Here is a 16,181-nt window from a genome sequence, read left to right as displayed (position 1 = left end):
TTATAAAAAAATTTTAAATAAAAATTAATTACTGACTCAATAATTTTAAATAAGTATGAATTTTTTAGTAAATGGTAGACAAATCTCAATTACTAAATAATTTCTCGAGGAGGAGAGAAGGGAAAGGATATGCTCCTTTTCCATGGCCAATCTTTACCGGGGGGACCCATTGGCCTCTCAACATTCGCCACGTGTCACTACGGTTTCAAATTTTATCTATATATAGGCTTCATTGGGGCAAGTTGAAGGAGCACACTGGTGTTAGGATTGAGAGAGAGGAAGAGAGACACGTACAAAACTTTCTTTCTTTCTTTCTTTCTTTTTCTTCTCTACTTCGTTTATAACAAAGTCCCTTGGGTTCACTTTTGCTTAGTTAGTTCACTTCCATTTAACAAAAAAAAAAAAAAACAAACATGTTCATTGAGAGCTTCAAGGTAGACAGTCCTAATGTTAAGTACACAGAGAATGAGATTCATTCTCTGTACAATTATGACACCACTGAGCTTGTTCATGAGAACAGGAATGGGACTTACCAGTGGATTGTCAAGCCCAAAACTGTAAAATACGAATTCAAGACTGATATCCATGTCCCAAAACTTGGGTTTGCATCTAAATCCTCCTCTCTTTTTCATTTTTAGAAAAAAAAGAAAAACAAAGAAAGACATTTTCAAGATTCGTTTTTTACCTATTTTTCTGGGTCAGCCTTGTCATTTTGAATTTCCTTTTCATTTCTTTGCTTTCATAATTTCGTATTCACAAATCGTAGTCTTTCACTTTGGTAGGGTTATGCTTGTGGGATGGGGAGGAAACAACGGTTCAACTCTCACCGCTGGTGTAATTGCCAATCGAGAGTGAGTTCCTTCTCTTTTTATTATTATTATACTGTTTCAGAATTGGAATCAAAGTTATGTTATTGGTGGGTTTGTGCCTTTTTGAATATGCAAAAGCAAAATATTCTTTTTTTTTTTATAAATATGATTGTTCTACATCGTATATATATTAAATTAATTTCCAAGATGTGGGTCTTGAATAATCTTCAGAGGAATCTCCTGGGCCACCAAGGACAAAGTGCAACAAGCCAATTATTTTGGCTCACTGACCCAAGCCTCAACAATTCGTGTTGGGTCTTTCCATGGAGAGGAGATCTATGCTCCTTTCAAGAGCTTGCTCCCAATGGTACCCAAACTTTCTTTCATTTAATCGCTGTAATTAATTAAATCTGTAATTCAAATGGTGTAATAATTAAATTTTATGTACAATCCAGGTGAACCCAGATGACATTGTGTTTGGGGGTTGGGATATCAGTGACATGAACCTAGCAGATGCTATGGCTAGGGCCAAGGTCCTGGACATTGATTTGCAGAAGCAATTGAGGCCCTACATGGAGTCTATGGTCCCACTCCCTGGAATCTTCGACCCTGATTTCATTGCTGCTAACCAAGGCTCACGTGCCAACAACGTGATCAAAGGGACCAAGAAAGAACAAGTCCAACAAATTATTAAAGATATTAGGTAGTCCTCCTATCATCCTATGTTGTTCTAGTAATTACCGTTTCAAACTTTGGTTTGGTGCTTATTACTGTTTGAATGTGCTAATTAGGGAGTTCAAGGAGGCAAATAAGGTAGATAAGGTGGTAGTGCTGTGGACCGCTAACACAGAGAGGTACAGTAATGTGATTGTGGGGCTAAATGACACAGAAGAGAAACTCTTGGCTTCTGTGGAGAAGAATGAGGCTGAGATATCTCCTTCCACCTTGTATGCCCTGGCTTGTGTTTATGAAAATATTCCTTTCATCAATGGAAGCCCTCAGAACACTTTTGTTCCAGGTTTTTAAGCTCACTAGTCTTTTTTTTCCCTTATTAAGTTAAGTTCATTGTAATCAAGTTTGTAATGTTGCTTTTATCATTTTCAGGACTGATTGACTTGGCTATTAAGAGGAACAGTTTGATTGGTGGGGATGACTTCAAAAGTGGTCAGACCAAGATGAAATCTGTGTTGGTAGATTTCCTTGTTGGGGCTGGTATTAAGGTATACAAATTGTTAATCTATCCTTTAAATTCTTTTCCTTCTTAATCATTTTGATGGGTATACTAATAAGTTACTAACTAACAAGATTTTGCTTTTAATGTGATGACATGATATTCTAGTATTTTATGGCTGTCAAAAAGTTTAAATATTCCACTTGTAGAATTTAACTTTCTAAATGTTTATATGTGATGGTTGTGACAGCCAACATCCATAGTGAGCTACAACCACTTGGGAAACAATGACGGCATGAACCTCTCTGCCCCACAAACCTTCCGCTCCAAAGAAATCTCCAAAAGCAACGTTGTTGATGACATGGTCTCTAGCAACGCTATCCTCTATGAGCCTGGGGAGCATCCTGACCATGTCGTGGTCATCAAGGTAATTTAGTAACAATAAGTCTAGAATACAATTTTTTTTTTTTTTTTCGTGATTGTGATTGATATATGATAAAAGTATCAGTGATAGACAAAGTGATATTATTTCAATCACAACGAACCATATCAACTGTTGCGAAAAAAGTCAAGAAAATGCGGTGTAGTTTGGTAATTTACTCCTGTCACACTCACTCTGTGGCTTTGTTCTACATCGGTTCTCACATGCTTATGGTGATATGTGGCTTGTTTTATAGTATGTGCCATACGTGGGGGATAGCAAGAGAGCCATGGATGAGTACACCTCAGAAATATTCATGGGAGGGACGAATACCATAGTGTTGCACAACACTTGCGAGGACTCCTTGTTGGCTGCACCCATCATCCTAGATTTGGTGCTTCTTGCTGAACTCAGCTCCCGTATCCAGCTCAAAGCTGAAGGAGAGGTCTGTTTGTCAATAAACACTAACTAATTTAGCACCCTACTACACCACACAAACTCAAATGTATTAGTGTGACACGAAATGCATAACATTTTGCAGGGCAAGTTTCACTCATTCCACCCTGTGGCTACTATTCTCAGCTACCTCACCAAGGCCCCTCTTGTAAGTCTAATTCTACCTCAAAAATTGAAGGTTGTATACGTTTTCCATGTGCATTTAGAAGTTATAAACCAAGTGTAAAAAAATTGAAAGATAAAAATAAAAAGTCAAATGGGATTTTGAAGCTCAAGTACTTGATGTAACCTTTGACCACCTCTTACTGATTTCACAATGAAAGTGAGGGAAAGTGATGGAACAAAATAAAGTTGCGGTCCCAATGTCACAATAATTTGCACTTGGTATCATATGAACCATGGATTGTAATCAATTAATAATTTGCACTTGGTATCATATGAACCATGGATTGTAATCAATTAACTTTTATCACCAAGTGACAAGCAATGCACGAGTTAATAATGATGTTGGATTGATGGTAACAGGTTCCACCGGGCACGCCTGTGGTGAATGCACTTGCAAAGCAGCGAGCTATGCTTGAGAACATTCTGAGGGCTTGCGTTGGATTGGCTCCAGAGAACAACATGATTTTGGAATATAAGTGAATAAGAGGAAGGGATTGATGGGAGATTGGCTCTAATAGTATTCAGGAATTATCCCCTTAAGTCTATATGTCTCATGAATGTTGGTGTGATAGGGTTGTTAGTATCATTCTATGTTTAAAGTTTCCAGTTTATGTTTTGTAAAGCTTCTCAATTGTGATTCTGTTGCTTCAGTTCATTTCTGGAACAAGCTAAGCAACCCTTTTGTGTTGGAACTAGAAAATTTTATAAAAGGTTTAATATAATATATCCTGCTGAATTGTCTAGTGCCACATGTGTGCAATAATATTACTTTACCATGGGCTGAATTTCTATCAACTAAAAACAAAAGCTTAATGGCTCTATATGCCAACCTGGCATATTTGATGCTTCCTTGAGTTGATGCACTATTATTGGGAAGGCCATAGGAAAGAGTAAAAGTTTTATTGGTCCCATCATCGCTCTAAAGCTCAATTATTGTACTGTACTCAAATATGTGGGGTGCTATATATTCTGGTACGTTAGCACATCCGAAGGGCTTAGGTCCACAAATGTACTCAACAATACCTGAGATATCCTATTATTGTCAAAGCGCCTACGAGCACAACTAATTTCACAACTTGCTTGAGTGCATTTTGTGATTGAATTTCAGCACTTACATATTAAACTACCACAAGAACTTAATAATAATAATAATAATAATAAAAAATCTAGGAGCACCAGTCCCAAAATGACACTTAAACAGGTTGTCGATTTGGGTGTGGAGTTAGGGCTGTTAGTGTGCCTAGCATTTTTCCATTACTGTTGATATTGAATTATTGGTCCCATCATCACTCTAAAGCTCAATTAATGTAGCATTATGTGGGGTGCTCATATATTCTAGCACATTGGCATTTTTGAAGGACTTAGGTCCACAAATGTTCTCAATAATATCCGAGATATCCTATTACCGTGAAAGTGCCTAGAAGCACAACTAATTTCACAACTTGCTTGGGTGTAATTTTGTGATTAAATTTCAACACTAACACACGGGACCACCACAAGAACTTAATAATAATAATAATAATAATAATAATAATAATAATAATAATAATAATAATAATAATAAAATTTAAGAGCACAAGTCACAAAATGACACTTGAACATGTTGTCAATTTGGGTGTGGAGTTAGGGCTGTTAGTGTCCCTAGCATTTTTCTATTACCGTTGATATCGAATTATTGAAATTCTATGATGATATATTGCTACATACTTCTCAATGCCAGTTCCTGCCAACCATAGCTTAGCTTTGATTAGAGGGTGGCCACTGGCCAAGAATGTTGGAGATGGTGGTGGTTTATAAATCTTGGGCAATCTCGGCCTACAAACATCTTGAGTCAAAACAAAGCCCAATGGTTCTGTATATGCCAAGAGGATTTACTTTCATAGATATGGTTTCCTGTTTTTCCAAATAGTTGGTCATAAGCCTTGTTCATACTCAATAAGGGGGTGTTTGGTAGCTAAGTTCTAACACATTTTCATTCATTTTAAACAACCTTACACACATTACAACATACTTTTTCACTTACACGTATATCAAAAACATCCAAACAACATTATTTAAACTAACCAACCAAACAGATCCTAAGCAATTCTATCAATCATACAATTATTTAAGATAGCAAGTGAAACAATTCTGGCTTTCGTTGATTTTTACTTGAGAAGGATTTACATTAAGTGTATTTTATCCTATGGAAGGAATATCAAAATAAAGCATGGTCGAAATATGATTTATATTTTCTTTTTGCAACTTGTTAGGGTGGTAAGTGAAACTAAAGTCATCTTCATTTTATATAAAGTATTGTTTGTTACATATATACTAACCATATACTTTACACACATAAAAAATGAATTGAAAGAGTAGTATTTATTATATACACTAATCCACATACTCTTACGCACATGCTAAAGATGAACTGAAATCATGACTTGAAGTTGTAATAATTGAACTTTTGAGAGTTCAAAATTTTGCAACAAAGCAATGCAGTATTTGAACTAATACCATTTTTATTACACTTTAATCACCATATGCCACATCAGTAGTTGTGAAAAAAGAAGAAGAAGGAAAAAAGAATTACCTCCCTTTAAAGCTTTTTTACTTAAGTTGGGGGCTTCTAATGATCAATCATGCACTCACCTTGCCAAAGGAGGCCAATACATTTATGTAAAAGAACCCTATATAATATATAGGTGTACCTTCCACATGCAAGATGCTATATATCATGTTTAGTGGGCATATGAATATGACTATGAGATTCGATTATGTGAACTATAATTCTTTTTTGTTGATAGGGTTATGATGTGATTGTCAATGAACAATGATGTTTTGGAACAGGAAGAGTAAAGACAACACCGAAGATGAGGTCCACCTATTTATCTCCTCTTCCTACCAACTGCATTAATGTCACGAAAATTTCTTTAACTAGCACTTCCTGCCATCACTTTAGTACCAGTCCAAACAAAATAAATGCCAAGTTTTCCAACCCTTGGTACACTCACTATAACTTATTTATTAATGAAAACAAAGAATGCAAATGGGTCCATTTCATTTTTCATGGGATGGCTTGAGCATCATTCTTTTTACTACAAAATAAATTTGAAAAAAATATTCTCTTTCACTCATTATTTTACGTAATATTCATTAAGTGATGCACAATATATACAAGTTTTGAAAGGTAAAAAGAAAGTGTTCATATTTAAAACATAAAACATGAAAGTGAATGTGAAAAAGTAGATGAGCGAGCATAATTGCTCAATAAATAAATATAAAGATAAAAGCTATCACAAAAGTACAAAATGTTTTATTTTTTATTTTTTGGGTGCAAAGAGAGGGAGGTAATTGGATTTGCGGTAAGTTTATGGATTCTCATAGTTTTTACGTTCAAAACAAAACAAAACTATATATTTCAATAAACAACTAATGAAACAAATGGGGATGTAGCTCAGATGGTAGAGCGCTCGCTTAGCATGCGAGAGGTATGGGGATCGATACCCCACTTCTCCACTTGTTTTTTGTTCAATTTATTAATTTAAGAGCTTAAAACGCAGTGTGTCGTTTTCACGTTTTATTTTTGGGTGGTTTTGAACTGTTTTTAAAACTACATGGGTTAGGCCTATATATGTAAGTGGACCCAGATCAAAGATTAAAACTGTGGGCTCAATGTGTCTAAGCAGGGCCACAGAAGAACCAGCAGGCCCATGTGATTAGCCCAATAATTTGCTAATACATTCTTCAATAAAGACGAGGAGAAATTTAGGAGCAACAAAAATATTTTCCTCTCTTTTTTTTAAACAAATTCAATGATTTACATTGAGTAAAATTAACAAATTACAATAACCAACATACACACACACACACACACACACACACACACACAAATCTTCAACAACAATCCACAAGAACATGATGTTAAAATTTACACATGAAACATTTCAATATGAAGAGAAAAATAACAGAAAATTGGATAAGTCTAGTATTTGCCACTGATTCAAAAATGAATTAAAATAAGGTTATGATTAATATTTTCTATATAGAGGTATACATTTTTTTTTTCTCAAAAGAAGGAGAAGAGAAGATAGAGATATGAATTTATTTTGTTAGAAATTGGAATATTCATATGTAAGTAATGTGGTTGGTTAAATAGTAAAGTCCCACATTAGATACTAATGAAAAAAATGAGTGGTTAATATAACATAGTTGAGCTCATACCTATTAAGCTTAACCTTTGAGTTAAGTACATATTATATTAGCTATTCAATAAATCTTCCCAAAGTGTTATTTCTCCCCAGTAATTATGAATATAATCACCAGCTCACAAATTGCAATTACTTCATCACCTAATAGTTTGATGCCAACAAAACCAACAAACAGTGAGTTTGGATCTTAGCTAAAAGTTATTGCAAACTACAAATTCAAAACGGATTTTAATAAATTATATTTATTAGGAAATGAATTACTTCATCACCTAATAGTTTGATGCCAACAAAATCAACAAAGAGTTAGTTTGGATCTTACCTAAAGTTATTGCAAACTAAAAATCCAACAAGGATTTTAATAAATTACATTTTATTAGGAAATGACATTCTTATTAATGTAAAAAGATGATCACAAAAAAAAAAAAAAAATTATAGCACGGGTTTTTTGGGTTGATTGATTTTTAGGTGAGTGTAGTCATGTCTCACACACACAAAAAGGAATCATTAGAACAATATTTCAAAAGAATTAGAATCGTTGCTTAAATAGTTAAAAAAAACAACTAATATTTTCTAATTGACTTTTAGGGATACAATAAATATTCACAATATTTTTAAATTAGACTACCACCTTATGGTGTCAAAGAAAAAAAAATGCAGATTATGGTGGATCCATGTATAAAGTCATAGGCTAATTTAAAAAGTCATAGGCTAATTTAAAAATGTTATGAAAACAACAAAATCAACAAAGAGTGAGTTTGGATCTTACCTAAAAGTTATTTCAAATTGCAAATCCAACAAGGATTTTAATAAATTATATTTTATTAGGAAATGATATTCTTATTCATGTAGAAAAATGAATGTCACAATTTTTTTTTTCTAGCATGGGTTTTTTGGGTTGATTAATTTTCAGGTGAGTGTAGTCGTGTCTCACACACACAAGGAGGAATCACTTGAACCATAGTTCAAAAGAATTAGAATCATTGCTTAAATAGAAAGAAAAAAAAAAAAAAAAACAGCTAATATTTTCTAATTGACTTTTAGGAACACAACAAAAATTCACAAAATTTTTAAATTAGACTACCACCTCTTGCATGGGTCATAGGAAAAAAATTGCAAATTATGGTGGATCCATGTGTAAAGTCGTAGGCTAATTTAAAAATGTTGTGAAACCAACAAAATCAACAAAGAGTGAGTTTGGGTCTTACCTAAAAGTTATTGCAAACTAAAAATCCAACAAGGATTTTAATAAATTATATTTATTAGGAAATGAAATTCTTGTTTATGTAAAAAACTGACCATCAAATTTTTCTTCTAGCAAGGGTTTTTTTGGGTTGATTAATTTTCAGATGAGTGTAGTCATGTCTCACACACACAAGGAGGAATCTTTAGAAAAATATTTCAAAAGAAATATAATTGCTGCTTAAATAGTAAAAAACAACTAATATTTTCTATTTGGCTTCTTTTAGGTATAAAACAACATTTTACAATATTTCCAAAATTAGACTACCAACTCATGCATGGGGCATAGAAAAAACAATTTGCAAATTATGGTGGATCTATGTGTAAAGTCGTTGGCTAATTTAAAAATGTTATAAAAATGTTATAAATTTTTGTTGTGTTCATAAATTTATTATTATTTTTTGATAAATTTATTATTTTTGACTAAGTTATACAACTACCAAGATAGAAAATACTACAAAAGTTTATAATTTTTATTTGATTGAACAGAAGTTTATAAATTAATATGGCAAGAATATGATGAATACAACTGCAAAAAGTTTATAAAGTTGTTGGCTAATTAATTTTTTTTTTTTTTGTGATTGATGATACATTAATTTTCAAGATTCCTAAGCCCACACAACAACATGAGATTCTCTTGCCATGTCTTTTTTTTTTTTTTTGATAAACTATAATTAATGTATTAAATTAAAAATTCACAAGTCTATTACAATACAAATTGCTTTATCAAAAGCCAGGATACTCTCCACCGCAAGCGGTGGGTTAAAAAAGACAACAAGAGATGACAGGGAACTTGCTCCCACCCTTTTCTCTTGCCATGTCAAAAGGCTGTTCCTCTTTCCTTTTTCTTTTTCCTTTTATTTATTGTTTTTAAATAATTGGGCTGAACACGTCACCTCCATATAAATAGGAGGGACGGCCCAGAAATTTTTCTAATTTAATAAGAGGGGCAAGAAATTTTATTACAAGACTTGCATAATTGGACCATATAGTGGGCCAATTGAAGGGCCATTGACTCTATTAGAAAATTCTAAATAAATTTTATAATCTTTGCAGTTTTGATGTTCAAGATTCACTCGCAGTTTAAATAACAAAAAAAAAAAAAAGGATCGACAGAGAAATGATCAACTAGTTTAATTTTGTTCTCTGTCAAGTATGACCCAAGAGGGAATGACTGAGTCCACTGGGCTTATAGCCTTATAATATGTTTGTAAAACATTTTTTTGTTTGTTTGTTTGTTTGTTTTGCATACAAGCATTGTTTAACAATTAACATAATGCTAATGATGATTTAAGGGAGAGGAAGCCATAGACCCCTGAAGTTGAAGGAATGATAATAAACAAATTAAGATAGCATTAGAGCTGGATTAATATTTAACTAATATTAGCATTCACTTTACTAACACCTGTTATGTGCTATCAAATTATTATCTTTAATCTGTCTCACCAAAGCAGAGAAAACTCAATAAACTTTATATAATGAAATCATACTTTAGGGGTTGGCTTTATATGATGCTTTATTTATTTTATTTATTTATCTATTGGAGAAAACTCAGTTCACTTTATATATGAAATCATACTTTAGGGGTTGGCTTTATATGATGGTATTTATTTCTTTATCTATTGGAGGAAGGTTAGGAACACATTTCGTCACTGCCTTTTTCACCACTTGTTAGTGTGATGCATACTAATTTGTTTATGCACCAAGTACAAACATATTGCATTAACAATAATTATAATATATATATATATATATATTTATATATTGGTAAAAAATTTGTGCTTTATGCTTGTGTTTGATTCTCAAGATAGGCACTTAAGAATTCAATTAAACGGGAAACTAAAAATAAATAAGTGATGACATCTCTAAATTATGTTATTAGGCTGTACATTTATTTAAAATTATTCCTTTGTTGCTTTTTTAGCCACAACCACAAGTACTTCATAATTAAGATAGATTAGAGAAGTTTAATAGTTTTAGTTAGATGTCTAATCCACGGTGAAAGGGACGGATTCAATTTTAATTTGATGTTCCGAATAGTTTGTACATGGCAACTTGGCAAGGATGTGGACGGCCTTATATCAAGGAGGGAAAAAGACAAGACTCAATTGTTTATTAAGAAATATTTAGAGAGAATTAAAATTTTCTATGGAATTGATATTTTTGTAGGAATTAATATGCACAATGGTAACCGCCCAATTTATATTAGGATTTTTTTAAAATATATATTTAAAATTGATACAATTCATGGTTCAGATTAAATGTTCAAAATCTGGTGTAACTAGTGTAACGTTATTTACAATTTTAAATAACGTGACACTTTATACATTATTAGATCCTGAAAAATTAAATCTTAACCGTGAAATAGATTCTTCCCATGTCTAATAAAAGGTATATAACTGGACATGAGAAGATTTCTGATAGGCCAAGAATATATTGACCTCTTGTGATTAATTAATTAATTAATTAGTCAAGTTTATTAATTAATCAAATTAACATGCAATGTACGTGGCAGTACAAACAAATCACCAACTAAAGTAAAATGCAGCAGAAAATAAATTTGATAAGGTGATTTGCTTTCGAATGGGGAAAACCTCCGAGACAAAAACCTCACTGGGTAATTTTAAGATTACCACTCCCGAGAATTCACTATTATCACAACAAGCAGTTACAAGTAAAGGAATCACAGTACCTTATACCAACTTACAGTTGATCTCTTACCCCAATATCCAATTGGACTTGTTCTGTAGTAACAATCTCTCCTTATATTGCATGGCTCCTAGTACGTAACTAACCAATAGATGTGCGGATTCCAGTATGCGACTTGATCACCAACTTGAGAAGGATGTTGGCTGCAAAGTTCTTCAGTTCATCACACAATGAAGATTACGAAGTTGCTTGGTCACAAAACCCTACGGTATACAAACACAGCAGCTTTTTCAAGATGAACTAGGGGAAAACTAGGTTTCCGGTCACAATTTGCATGAACAACACTTTGTTTCGCACTTGTGCAATTGTACTCTCTGTGACGGTCCTTAAAATAATCCTTATATATGTTTAGGGTTGTGAGAAAAAAAAGCTCAAACACATACTCACGAATTGGATGAAAATCAAAACTGAAAATCAATTTTTCATGAATCTCGACAGATACCCTATCTATCAAGCAGCTGTCGAGCCACAGACCGAAACAACATTTTAAGCCTCGATAGATATTAGCTATCGAGCTTTAATGAACAATACTTTTTTCATTTGATTCTTGGACAGACTTGCATGGCTTAACGCTTGAACTTGAAACCTTATTTCTTGAAGCATTAAACACATTCTAGATCTACCCAAATACAAGTGAAGTGCGTTTTGTCAAAGAATTAGCCAATTACATAAAATATTGACATATGTTCCTAACATAAATCACATCTATCCTAACAATTTCGATCATTTGAATGAAGTTAGTTGGAGGGAGGGAACCATTTTCGACCAGAAGTGCTTTGTGACCCAAACTAAATGTGCGAAACCAATCAAAATCGGTCTGCTTGAGTCATTCGGGTTGGTTGGATTAATTGGTTTGAAATTTTGAATAGTCTTACTTTCACGTTATACATCATTCTCAAATGAGGATAGTTTCTATTTTTAAAACTCCCAAGTAAGGTCCATTCTTATACAAGGGTATATAATACTCGTCAAAATTCAAATACACACGAATAATTTCACCAATCTGTATGGCCAACAATGAACACATATTCTATGGTCAATAGTACACACATGAAAATGTAGATAGAATTTGCATTCTGTGGATTTGTCATAGGTACACCTCATTTCTTTTTCTTCCTTTTCTAGTCATAGATACACAGCATATGATAAACTGTGATTATTTGGCTATTTGCTTCATGATAGTAGTTCTTATCTTTTAAACAAAATCTTTTGAACACAACTAAAAAACACTACCCAATTTGTAGGTTGGAATCATTTACAGGAACCTACTCCAGTTTAGCTAGTAGTAGTATATGAACCGACAAGACAAGTTGAGTTTGGACCAATTTCATGTACAAGTTTTTACAAGGAATAATAAATATTGAAATGTAATTAAAAAATGAATTAAGTTTGGACCATTTGATACTATGTATCTAGTGGGTGTAATTAATACTAGCACTTCAATTTTACAAATAGAGGTAGATCTGATCTTGATGCCCCAATTGCGTGGTCCCAATTGGTGACAAAATGATGGGGACTTTATGTGATTTTCAAGGGTCCCATTGCAAGTCTGCAATAGTACACCAACCCATAATCCCACATCAATCAACAAAAAACTCCAAATCAAAATCTCTTTCAAATTTTAATTGGGAACGTCCATGCCAATCTGACACTGCCACAGATTCCTCAGCTCTTTCTTACTCCAATAAAAAAACACAAAAATTCCAGAAAAAAATTCTTCTTTTTTTTATAAAAAAAAAAAAAAAATGTAAAACTTAAGCTGATCATCATTATTTTTTTTAGACCACAAGCAGCTTTCACTAGATTTTGCAAGTACGAACAAGTTTATCAAGGTTGGAGAAGAACCAGTGAAAGAAAATTAAAGTGCCAAAAAATGGGACCAACTTTTCTTTGTCCTCCTTTGTTTTAAAGGGCATGAACTGTGATTATAAAAGTAGGCCTTAGAATGGTAAAATAAAAGCTGATAGTGAATTATTTTTGGCTTTTTGGCCGCTTCACCGACGTAGGAATGTGAATGTAAAATATTGTGAAATTTTACAAGTGGAGGGAACAATATACGACATTGAAATGTTAAAAGAGTACTAGTAAACGGCATGTTTTTCTTGCCTGGAAGAAAAAAAGGTGCAAGAGCTAGAGCTAGACTGCTAGAATGATCCACAAATAAAGTTTACCTATCTTTTTGCTGAATTGACGTGTGGAAATTTTCCCTTTGGTCTCGTCTCTCATGCATTTTTCTTCTCTAGAACTGCCTTTTTCTTTTTCAAATCACTTTAGGAAAGTTTTATTAGAACAGCCAATTAGTTGCACAATAATAAAATTGTGGAGCTCACAATTTTAGTTAGCTTAATTGATATGGTTTTGTTTTGTTTTTTTTTTTTTTTTTGTTATTGAATAAAAGATGTAAAAAGATCAAATTATCACTAAAAGGAAAAAGCTATTGGGGTCTACTTTTAATGGTTAAAAACAGCCAAAAAAAAAAACGTCATAAATTATTCGTAAGTATATAAAAAAAAGTACTATAATTTAAAACAAGAAGTATTTCATGTGCGGTAGTGGTTAAACGCAAAAAATGTTTTAGGATTTTCCTTTAATATATAATTCAATAGTGGGAAAGGAAGGTTCAAGCCTTCTCAAGTAATACAAATTCACTTATGGCTTTTTGTGTACCATTTTATGTTCCATCAATTACAAAATATCATGGGTTTCAAAAAAAAAATTACAAAATATCATGGGTTTTATTTTTTTTTTTTTTTCATTTTAAACTTAACCAAAAAATTAAAAAAGACCTCTTGGATGAACTCATCAATTTATAGTAATAACTAGTTTTCAATCAAATTGATAATAATGTCGTAAATCTTGATGTACGATTTAATAACCTTTGCATTCAATTATTCAATTATGTTACAAAGAATGATCAATTGTTGGCACATTTTTGTGTTTTTTTAATATAAACATGTAAGGTTTAAATTCACCTACCCAACAACGGAATTATATATATAAAAAACACAACACACCCCATGTGGTGTTTGGACCCAAATGCTTAACATGTACAACTTTACAAACCAATGCAAGCAAAGGAGGGACTTGTAATCGTACCAAAGTGTTCGAGTGCATACTAGATTTTTGATTGCATAATGGGTGTTGGATCATTCCCAATGAACTTGGCTTACTTTTAGTCAAATTGTTGTAAAAACCATTTTTCCATCCTTGTTACCTATCTTTTTAAATGCACTCGAGTCCTCAGTAGATTCTCTATTTTCTTCTCTATTCCATTTAAATATTTTCTTTAAAGAGTGAAGAATTTGTTGGCAACTAAAAACAGAAAAAAAATAATTTTTCATTTGCATCCACACAACACTAGATCATTTCATTGGTGTTCAAGTGATTGTCTAATAGTAATGACAATTTTTTGTTGTGCTCATGTCTTTGCTCAAACCCCTCCCATTCCCCCATCATATCTACCTAAAAGCAACAGAGCACTTAATTTGAGCCTTTTTGTACAAAATTTTACACATATAGAGTAAGTAGCAACCGTTGCATTATTGGCACACTGTGTGTATTAACCTTTAAGCAGCGGCCACAGTCTCACTTTTACTTGAAGCCTTAGTGGATGCCGTGGATGATGACCCATCTTTCTTTGAGGCCACACCAGTGCTGCACTTCTCTTTTCTCTCATCTTGCTTCATTTGTTGCTCCCTGCACTCTGAGCTACAAAACGCTGTATCCCCCCTGTAATTATTTGTCACCCAAAAAAACATTCATCATTAAAATAATGCAACCAACATGAATCCTTTATAATATAATTCTGGCATATAATTATGAAACCAAACTCATAGAGAGATATAGAGGAAACATGGAAGAAAAAAAAAAAAAAGAGTTTTGAGATTCGAGAAGCGTGGGGAGCAACAGTATTACTATTTATAATAAATATACTTGTACTCCTTTGCTGGTTTTTGGATCCAGCAAATATATATTTGCATATATAAAGAATGGTTCCGGCTGTGAAGTTAAGAATAAAAATAGAATTATTCCCAAGTTCGGGCTATATTCAAAACCAAATATATGATATTCTCCTCCATATAATATAAACAATATTTGCATGTATACCAATTGGAAGACATGGACTATTTTAAGGAGCTACCTAGGCTTGGTTTGTTTACACATCCATAACCAGCAACATGGAAATTCTTAAACAAGATCCCCACCACCATAGCACTAAAAGCTTTGTTTATATAACAAAAAACAATAAGCAAATGAAAAAATATTAAACGAATTTTACTGCAGAAACAAAACTAATGTAGTAAAATTAATTTTGTGTTATATTCTAATATTAGTTTTACAAAAATCAAACTCAATGAACATTTTTGCTACATATAAAAAAAAGAGAGATTTTTATATTTGTACCTATACATGTAGATGTCTCTCCCAGGAGGGAGGCGGCGTTTGCAGAGGCCACAGGTGTGGAGGAAGTGAGGGTCGTTCATGTAACCACCAGAGTTGCTTCTAGTAATATGGCTTGTTGTGCCTCCAGGTGACACCATGGCTAAGAAGCGATTGTCGTACTCGTACTCATATCCATTTGGGTTAGGAGCAAAGCTCATCATGTTCATGTTCATGGTCTGATCAGCTGGAGGCTGCAGTGATGATGGTGATGAGTCAGTGATCATGGGGTGGTGGTGGTGATGATCAGACGGGTCCTGGGGTTCTAACATGCTTGGATCCACGGTGATCCCAGTCATGCTCGTTGTTCTCTTCATTGGAGGCCGTGGACGCTTTCCCAGCAACATCTTCTTGATCTTCTTCTTCTTCTTGGCCTCTACAGCTCTATATTATGGAGTACAAAGAAACATACACACAGACTCACTGGCAAATGAATATAGCTTTAGATTTTGTAGTATTTAATCATAGCTATGAAGCAAATCCATTTGAATTGGAAACAATTTTTGATATCACAGAGAGAAAAAAAAGATAGAGAGAGAGAGAGAGAGAGGATGGACTGTGGGGAGTGAGAATTGAATGGA

General features: G+C 33.1%; 2 protein-coding genes and 1 non-coding gene across 3 annotated transcripts; 2 read left to right on the top strand and 1 right to left on the bottom strand.

Moving 5' to 3' along the window:
* The first annotated feature begins 247 nt into the window (after nt 1–247).
* On the top strand, nt 248–3,771 carry LOC142624393 (inositol-3-phosphate synthase). Its single transcript, XM_075797959.1, has 10 exons — nt 248–601; nt 783–851; nt 1,041–1,176; nt 1,265–1,512; nt 1,601–1,827; nt 1,914–2,029; nt 2,231–2,407; nt 2,658–2,846; nt 2,943–3,005; nt 3,383–3,771. The coding sequence occupies exons 1-10, from the start codon at nt 414–416 to the stop codon at nt 3,500–3,502; spliced, it is 1,533 nt and encodes a 510-aa protein (XP_075654074.1). The 5' UTR covers nt 248–413; the 3' UTR covers nt 3,503–3,771.
* Nucleotides 3,772–6,447: 2,676 nt separating this feature from the next.
* On the top strand, nt 6,448–6,520 carry TRNAA-AGC (transfer RNA alanine (anticodon AGC)). Its single transcript has one exon. It is a non-coding gene; the product is annotated as a tRNA-Ala (tRNA).
* A 7,973-nt stretch (nt 6,521–14,493) lies between these two features.
* Nucleotides 14,494–16,181, bottom strand: LOC142624699 (FCS-Like Zinc finger 5-like). The gene is made up of 2 exons (XM_075798410.1): nt 15,565–16,181; nt 14,494–14,889 (listed from the first exon to the last, which is right to left on the bottom strand). The coding sequence occupies exons 1-2, from the start codon at nt 15,945–15,947 to the stop codon at nt 14,727–14,729; spliced, it is 546 nt and encodes a 181-aa protein (XP_075654525.1). The 5' UTR covers nt 15,948–16,181; the 3' UTR covers nt 14,494–14,726.

Source organism: Castanea sativa, chromosome 2 (genome assembly GCF_040712315.1).
Source record: "Castanea sativa cultivar Marrone di Chiusa Pesio chromosome 2, ASM4071231v1".
NCBI classification, from domain to species: Eukaryota; Viridiplantae; Streptophyta; class Magnoliopsida; order Fagales; family Fagaceae; genus Castanea; species Castanea sativa.
Note: the sequence above shows the minus strand (reverse complement) of the source record. Positions and strands in the feature narration are given on the sequence as shown.

What these genes read in the sequence shown, in the direction of transcription:
- LOC142624699 (XM_075798410.1), bottom strand. Translation starts at nt 15,947, where the DNA reads ATGTTGCTGGGAAAGCGTCCACGGCCTCCAATGAAGAGAACAACGAGC. An exon ending in AGAGACATCTACATGTATAG is followed by an intron (nt 14,890 to 15,564) that starts GTACAAATATAA and finishes AAATAATTACAG; the next exon opens with GGGGGATACAGCGTTTTGTA.
- LOC142624393 (XM_075797959.1), top strand. Translation starts at nt 414, where the DNA reads ATGTTCATTGAGAGCTTCAAGGTAGACAGTCCTAATGTTAAGTACACA. An exon ending in TCAAGAGCTTGCTCCCAATG is followed by an intron (nt 1,177 to 1,264) that starts GTACCCAAACTT and finishes TGTACAATCCAG; the next exon opens with GTGAACCCAGATGACATTGT. An exon ending in ACCTCACCAAGGCCCCTCTT is followed by an intron (nt 3,006 to 3,382) that starts GTAAGTCTAATT and finishes TGATGGTAACAG; the next exon opens with GTTCCACCGGGCACGCCTGT.